This window comes from Symphalangus syndactylus, chromosome 4, assembly GCF_028878055.3.
Source record: "Symphalangus syndactylus isolate Jambi chromosome 4, NHGRI_mSymSyn1-v2.1_pri, whole genome shotgun sequence".
Classification (NCBI taxonomy): Eukaryota; Metazoa; Chordata; class Mammalia; order Primates; family Hylobatidae; genus Symphalangus; species Symphalangus syndactylus.
This window is the reverse complement of record NC_072426.2, coordinates 93,917,499-93,925,799: the sequence shown is the minus strand read 5'-3', so window position 1 is coordinate 93,925,799 and position 8,301 is coordinate 93,917,499. Positions and strand designations below refer to the sequence as shown.

General features: G+C 40.7%; 1 protein-coding gene across 1 annotated transcript; it reads left to right on the top strand.

The window, feature by feature from the left end:
* The first annotated feature begins 6,659 nt into the window (after positions 1–6,659).
* Positions 6,660–7,157, top strand: LOC129480301 (nuclear nucleic acid-binding protein C1D-like). Its single transcript, XM_055274032.2, has one exon. The coding sequence runs from the start codon at positions 6,688–6,690 to the stop codon at positions 7,111–7,113; it is 426 nt and encodes a 141-aa protein (XP_055130007.1). The 5' UTR covers positions 6,660–6,687; the 3' UTR covers positions 7,114–7,157.
* The last annotated feature ends 1,144 nt before the right edge of the window (positions 7,158–8,301 follow it).

Sequence of the window (8,301 nt, the reverse complement as noted above, 5' to 3'; positions counted from 1 at the left end):
ATTTCCCACAAAGTAATTCTGTGGCAGTGCAAGGTTTAAAAGTATTCCTTGTTGAATTAATATGTAAATTTACAGTAAATTTATAAAGCTCAATACTTTCCTCTGCAAAGGTTGTTATCTTTATTGATTTGCACTATGAGGATTTTAACATTGTGATATATTTTATATTTACAATTCACCATCTCTTTTGAAGAGACTCTTATTTCTTTATATAGGTCAGTCTTGCAAGTACCATTTTCTAAGCAACTGTGAAATTTAAGAGAAATGTTCTTTATAAATATTTGTAGTATTTTCAATGAAATAACACACTTATACCATCTATAGACACATATGAAATACTCAATAAAAGCTATTTAATGTAGTTGATTGGATGTAGCTCCAGATACAGTTAGTTACTTCCCCAATTCATTGTCTATTTTTTCTTTCTCTTAATTATTTTGAGCTTATCAGTTGTAGCAAAAGCACACACTATTTTTCTTCTGTAGTAGTGTAGACAACTGAAATGATCTCTTCGTAGAAGTTTTAATCCAGTCATTGCTTTATTTTATTTTATTTTTTATTTTAGATTCAGAGTTTCATGTGCAGGTTAGTTACATGGATATATTTGCACATAGTGCAAATCAATCGTCCTGAGGTTTGGACTTTTATTGATCCTGTCACTCAAAAAGTGAACCTGTTATTCTATAGACAGTTTTTCAACCCTTCCCCCCTCCCTTCCTCCTCCTCTTTTGGAGTCCCCAGTGTCTTTTGTTCTCATCTTTATGTCTGTGTGTACCCAGGGTTTAACTCCGAGTTATAAGTGAACACATGCAATATTTGGTTTTTTGTTTCTGCATCAATTTGCTTAGAATAATGGTTTCTAGCTGCATCCATGTTGCTGCAAAGTCTACGATTTAATTCTTTTTATGGCTGTGTAGTATTCCATGGTGTATATGTACCACATTTTCTTTATCCAGTACACCACTGATGGGCACCTAAGTTGGTTTCATGACTTTACTGTTGTGAATAGTGCTGTGATAAGCATACAAATGCAGGTGTGTTTTGGTAGAATGATTTATTTTCCTTTAGGCATGTATCTAGTAGTGGGTTTGCTGGGTTAAATGGTAATTCTATTTTTACTTTTCTTGTTTGTTTGAGACTGAGTTTCGCTATTGTTGCCCAGGCTGGAGTGCAATAGGGTGATCTCGGCTCACTACAACCTCCGCCTCCCAGGTTGAAGCAATTCTCCTGCCTCAGCCTCCTGAGTAGCTGGGATTACAAGTGTGCACCACAATGCCCAGCTAATTTTGTATTTTTAGTAGAGATGGGGTTTCTCCACATTGGTCAGGCTGGTCTCAAACTCCTGACCTCAAGTGATCTGTCCACCTCCACCTCCCAAAGTGCTAGGATTTCAGGGATGAGCCACCATGCCCGGCTGGCGCATCCTCTTTCATCACATGCTTACTGGGTCCCAAGTGGAAGTGCCTCTGCCTCATCTGCAACAGTGCACTGGGGAGGGGAGGTGAGAGGCAAGAGATGACACCCTCTCCATATCTATTCTCAGGCTCTTATGGTGACCCCTTCAGTGACTAATGCTGCGGCCATGTTTCTTTTGTTCCCAAGAGGGCTTTGGTGGGCTGCACTCCCCCAACCTTGAGTTGACTGCACGGAGGGTTATGACACCAAGGGATCCGCAACTCCCCAGTGACATCTCTCTGGTCCCCTGTGCTTCCTAGAGTCAAGTGGGTTGTGGGGTATGTCTATGGGCAGTTAGGCAATGCAGTGGCACCAGTGGTGTACAACTGTTATGGTACCTGTGACCTGGGGTTTTCAGCCCTGCAAGTGGCCCTGAGGCATGCACAGCTCATGCTCTCCTGACCTGGTGAGTCTCCCTCTGGCATCCACACGGGCAGCAGGCTCAACTGGCTAGGCTTGGGAGGCAGAGGTTGCAGTGAGCTGAGTGCACTGCACTCCTGTCTGGGCAACAGAACAAAATTCCATCTCAAAAAAATATATAAAATAAAATAATCAAATCAAATAAAAAAACAACTATAAACTACATTTCTCCCAAAGTCAGCAGTTTGGTCTATGTCCAGGAATGACTGAAGCTTGGAGGTTAGAAACAAGATGGAGTCAATTATGTCAGACTAAAATTACTAGACTAAAATTACTAAAATTACTGTTGTAATTTTGCAAAGGTGGTTTCAGAAGGTGGCCCTGTCTTTGGAGCCAAAAATGGGGAGTTAGTGCCTAGAGGCAGAATTGGGATTGGCTTGTCATTACTTGAGATTGTGTTTTAGCTCTGGAGAGAAAGGTCTGAGCCTGGTTCAGGTGGGAATGTTGGTCCTCATTCCCTGGAAGGGGCAACTGGGACTTTGTGTAAGTTGGGAGTCTGAAATGAAGCTCTAAAGATGATCCCAAGCTATCCAGAGGAGAAGGGCGTCTTGTGGCTGAAAGTGACACTCAAATGAAGATGATGGGAGCCAAGGGGCCATGGTGGGGTGAGAGAAGAGCAGTCATGCATTCCTCTTTCCAGGAGTGGGCAGCTCCAGACAAAAACATCCTGTTTGCACCTCTGAGCTAAGATGGCTCCTGAAACCAGAGCCAAGACACGTGGCTGGAAATCTCCTGCCAGCTGCCTGAAAAGGGCACCCTGCAGAGACCACTGGCTTTGGGCTTAGAAACTACCCAACTGAGACACAGTTATTTTCAACCAGTGAGGTCTGAGCCAGTTTCAATCCCTCATTTGCATGTACAGACCATATTGAGGTCTAGGGCAGGACCTTTCCCTATTTAAGCCAGGACCTATTTTTGTTCTTCGGAGCTTAATTTTTGTCTTACACTGGAGCCTGTGTCTCCCCGAACCGTAGATTTTGCATTTATTTATTTTTATAGACAATAAAGCCTTTAGGCCGGGCACAGTAGGTCATGCCTGTAATCCTAGCACTTTGGAAGGTTGAGGTGGGCAGATCACTTGAGCTTGGGAATTTGAGACCAGCCTGGACAACATGGTGAAACCCCATCTCTACAAAAAATATAAAAGTTAGCCTGATGTGGTGATCCATGCCTATAATCTCAGCTGCTCAGGAGGCTGAGGCTGGAGAATTGCTTGAGCCCAGGAAGCAGAGGTTGCAGTGAATAAAAAATGTGCTGCTGCCCTCCAGCCTAGGTGAGAGTGTGAGACCTGGTGTCAAAAAATGGAAAAAAAAAAAAAAAAAAAAAGGCTTTTTCTTTTTCTTTCACTGACCTCATGGTCTCTTGCTAACAAGAGTTGATCATTTGTATTTGGTTGCAAACAAAGGAGTCTGTACCCCACACAGAGTCTCCAGGGCTCACAGTGTAGTCCCTCCACTCTCCAACCAGCTCCAGCTGGAAACCATGGATGGAGAGAAGTGGGATGCTGGCAGTTGGCAGTCCAGGTGCAGTGGAGAGCCTGCTGTGGGGATTTGGATAGTTTGGATAGTACCTGGTCATCTCATGGTGTCTCCTTAAAGGAACTAGCCTGCCCCTCTGCAGCCTCCCCGTTCCAGGTGGAGTCCAGATATACACAGCTTTCAGGTGAATAAAATATTCACTCTCTTGAAAAGTGGGTTATAGTTCTTAGCTCAGATATGATGTGGCCAAAAGAAATTCCTATAGGAAATTTCACTGGTGTTTCTATCAACTTACAGAGCTCCATCTGGATCTTAGATCTTCTGTCACTATATGCCCTTGGTAGCCCATCACAACAATAGTTGAAATGTCAGCTGTAGATATGTTGATTTCCTCAAGAATAGGAGAAGCCATTTTGGGAGGCTGAGGTGGGCAGATCATTTGAGGTCGGGAGTCAGAGACCAGCCTGACCAACATGGTGAAACTCAGTCTCTAATAAAAATACCAAAAAATTAGCCAGGCGTGGTGGCCTGTGCCTGTAATCCCAGCTACTTGGGAAGCTATGGAAGGAGAATCACTGGAACCTGGGAAGCAGAGGTTGCAGCGAGCTGAGGTCATGCCACTGCACTCTGGCCTGGGCAACATAGCAAGGCTCTGTCTCAAAAAAAAAAAAAAAAGAATAGGAGAAGCTGAGTCTCATGGAGGAATATCTGCCTGTTGGCATGTCCATTCTATAATTTTTTAAAAAATCAAGTTGACTTTTATAAACACCTAGACTGATAGGTGGAAGAAAAAGAAACTATTGTGGTTTCTACAAAAGTTTATTTCTTTGTGCATTCTATCCCATAGTCAAAATCTAATTGCAAAATCAAATACTTTATTCACTGAAAAGATTAAGTAAAATTGTGAAATTCTTACTGAGGTGTAATTGACTAAAATGGTGCTATGATTCGTTTGTCCTCTCTGAAATTCATGCTGAAACCTAATCTGTGAAGTAACAGTATTAAGAGGTGGGTCCTTTAAGAGATAATTGAATCATGAAGTCTCTGCCTTCATGAATGAATTAATCCATTCCTGAATGAGTGGGTTAATGGGTGAGTAGGAATAATGGTGAGTGAATTATCATGAGAGTGGGTCTGTTATAAAAGCCTATTCATCTCTCTCCTGTGACTTCTCTCCATGTGATTCTGTCCACCATGTTATGATGCAGGATGAGGCCCTTACCAGAAGCCAACCAGCTGCGGCCCATGGACCGTGGACTTCCCAGCCTCCAGCACTGTAAGAAATAAGTTTCATTACATGGATGTATTACATGATGAAAAAAAAAAAAAAAGGCCAGGCGCGGTGGCTCCTGCCTGTAATCACTGCAGCCCTGACTCTCAGCCTCAAGTGTTCTCACTCCAGCCTCCTGAGTAGCTGGGACTGCAGGTGCGCACCATCACACCAGCTGGTTGTTTTGTTTTTTGTAGACATGGGGTCTTGCTGTGTTGCCAGGGCTGGCCTCAAACTCCTGGGCTCAAGTGATCCTCCCACCTCGACCTTCCAAAGTGCTGGGATTATAGGTATGAGGCACCGTGCCCCACCAGATAAACTTTAAGTAGTGATTTGGCATATACTAGGGACATTCCCTTGATTCTAAAAGGACATCTGAACCCATTGGGAAACATCTTTCTTTCATCTGGATCATAGTGTTTCTTTGAAGAACAGCTGGTACTTTGGTCTCTACCCTTGAGTGTAGGCCTAGTGATGTAAAGTAACCTTGAGACATCTCTTTTTCTTGGTTTTATGTTTTGTTCTTGTTGTTTTATTTATTTTTATTTTTTCTTTTCTTTATTTCTTTTAATAATGGAAATGTGTTCAGATAGAAATTCACAATTACTGCTTTAAGAATACCAGCCCTGTCAGTGCCAGTGGGAAATCTGGTTCTGTGGTTTTTTTTTTTTCTGAGATGTAGTCTCCCTCTGTCACCCAGGTTGGAGTGCAGTGGCAGGATTTCGGCTCACTGCAACCTCCAGCTCCTGGGTTCAAGCGATTCTCCCGCCTCAGCCTCTGGAGTAGCTGAGATTATAGGCACCCACCACCACACCCAGCTAATTTTTATATTTTTATTAGAGACGGGGTTTCACCATGTTGGCCAGGCTGGTATGGAACTCCTGACCTCAGATGATTCACCTGCCTCAGCCTCCCAAAGTGCTGGGATTACAGGCATGAGCCACCGCGCCCAGCCCTCATTCTGTTTTCTTGAAGATGGTTTCAATATGTCCATGTGCTTGCAGGATTGGAATATTTCACCCCTCACTGGTGAGGGACAAATCTGTGATGTCTCTCTTATTCATTGAAACCAAGTGCTATGCCTTACAATGGCCTTGAGACGATTGATTGGTCTTCACTTTTAATTGAAAAGTACTTTAGGACATGGAAAAGTAAATCCAAAGAGGCTTTTCTTTTACCTTTTGTGCTTTTCTCTAAAAGTGCAAATAATCTACCACTACTCAAGGATGAAGAAACATTTGGGTCACTCTATCTTTTCTTCCACACGTAGAAAATATTGGGGCTTTATTTCTTTATATATATATATATAGTTTGTATATATAGTTTATATATATAGTTTATATAGAGAGTTTATATAGAGTTTATATAGATATAGTTTATATATATATATATATATATACATATATATAGTTTTTTTTTTTTTTTTTTTCCTGAGATGGAGTCTCGCTCTGTCTCCCAGGCTGGAGTACACTGGCATGATTTCGGCTCACTGCAAACTCGACCTCCCGGGTTAAAGCCATTCTCCTGCCTCAGCCTCCCGAGTAGCTGGGATTATATAACATATATATAATATATATAACATATGTATGTTATATATATAAATGTGGAACTGCTAGGTTAAAGCAATCTGCTGCCTTGGCCTCCTAAAGTCTTGGGATCACAGGCTGAGCTGCTGCGCCAGCCTGCATCTTTATTTATTTAGTTCAATTGTGTCTCCCTCTGTTTCTGCACATCACGTGAGCACCTGAGCAAACATCTCCCCGTGATCTTCGATGTGATAGTGAATCTTGTCTTATTGGTGTACTTCTTTAGGCTTTGAGCCTGAGAGAATGACAAGCGTCTTAGAATATTTCATTTAGAAAATAAATTTTTGCTCTTCTAATGGTCCAGAAATTTTACTTCTGTTGAAAAGAGGGCCATAAGATGCAATTATAATAAATGTATTTCTGGGAATGTAGAGAAATACTTTTAAAAGACTCTGTTCTAGATCTGGCACGTCATTGATGTCATCGTTGCCTGACCGCTTTCTAGGAGACTGGAGTCAAAGGCCGTGAGTCAGCCATAATGGCAGCTGAAGAAATTAATGAGGACTCTCCAGTAGAAATTCACGAGTATTTGTCAGCGTTTGCGAATTCCATTGATGCTGTGGATGAGATGCTGAAGAACTTGGTGTCTGTTTCTAGAAATGAGTTGTTGCAGAATTTGGACCCACTTGAACAAGCAAAAGTGGATTTGGTTTCTGCATACACATTAAATTCAATGTTTTGGGTTTATTTGTCAACTCAAGGAGTGAATCCTAAGGAACATCCAGTAAAGCAGGAATTGGAAAGAATCAGAGTATATATGAACAGAGTCAAGGAAATAACATACAAGAAAAATGCTGGCAAGCTGGACAGAGGTGCAGCTTCAAGATTTGTAAAAAATGCCCTCTGGGAACCAAAACTGAAAAATGTATCCAAAGTTGCCAATAAAGGAAAAAGTAAAAGTTAACTTTTTGGTTTTGATGTACACATATTCAAAAAGTACATCATTTTTTTTCCCCACAAACTAATTCTGTGGCAGTGCAAGTTTTAAATGTATTCCTTATTGAATTAATATGTAAATTTACAGTAAATTTGTAAAGCTCAATGCTTTCCTCTCCAAAGATTGTTATCTTTATTGATTTGCACTATGAGGATTTTAACATTGTGATATATTTTATATTTACAATTTACCATCTCTTTTGAAGAGACTCTTATTTCTTTATATAGGTCAGTCTTGCAAGTACCACTTTCTAAGCAACTGTAAAATTTAAGTGAAATATTCTTTGTAAATATTTGTACTATTTTCAATGACATAACACACTTATACCGTCCACAGGCACATATAAAATACTCAATAAAAGCCATTGAATGCAGCTGATTGGATGTAGCTCCAGATAGTTATTTACTTCCCCAATTCATTGTCTATTTCTTCTTTCTCTTAATAATTTTGAGCTTATCAGTTGTAGCAAAAGCACACACTATTTTTCCTCTGTAGTACTGTAGACAACTGAAATGATCTCTTGGTAGAAGTTTTATTCCAGTCATTGCTTTATTGTATTTTATTTTTTATTTTAGATTCAGAGTTTCATGTGCAGGTTAGTTACATGGATATATTTGTACATAGTGCAAATCAATTGTCCTGAAGTTTGGGCTTTTATTGATCCTGTCACTCAAAAAGTGAACCTAGTATCCTATAGACAGCTTTTCAAACCTTCCTCCGCTCCCTTCCTCCTCCTCTTTGGGAGTCCCCAGTGTCTTTTGTTCTCATCTTTATGTCTGTGTATACCCATGGTTTAACTCCGAGTTATAAGTGAAAACATGCAATACTTGGTTTACTGTTTCTGCTTTAATTTGCTAGAATAATGGTTTCTAGCTGCATCCATGTTGCTGCAAAGTCTATGATTTAATTCTTTTTATGGCTGTGTAGTATTCCATTGTGTATATGTATCACATTTTCTTTATCCAGTGTACCACTGATGGGCACCTAGGTTGGTTTCATGTCTTTACTCTTGTGAATAGTGCTGTGATAAGCATACAAATGCAGGTGTCTTTTGGGTGGAATGTTTATTTTCCTTTAGGCATATATCTAGTAGTGGGATTGCTGGGTGAATGACGATTCTGTTTTTATTTTTCTGGTTTGTTTGAGACCGGGTTT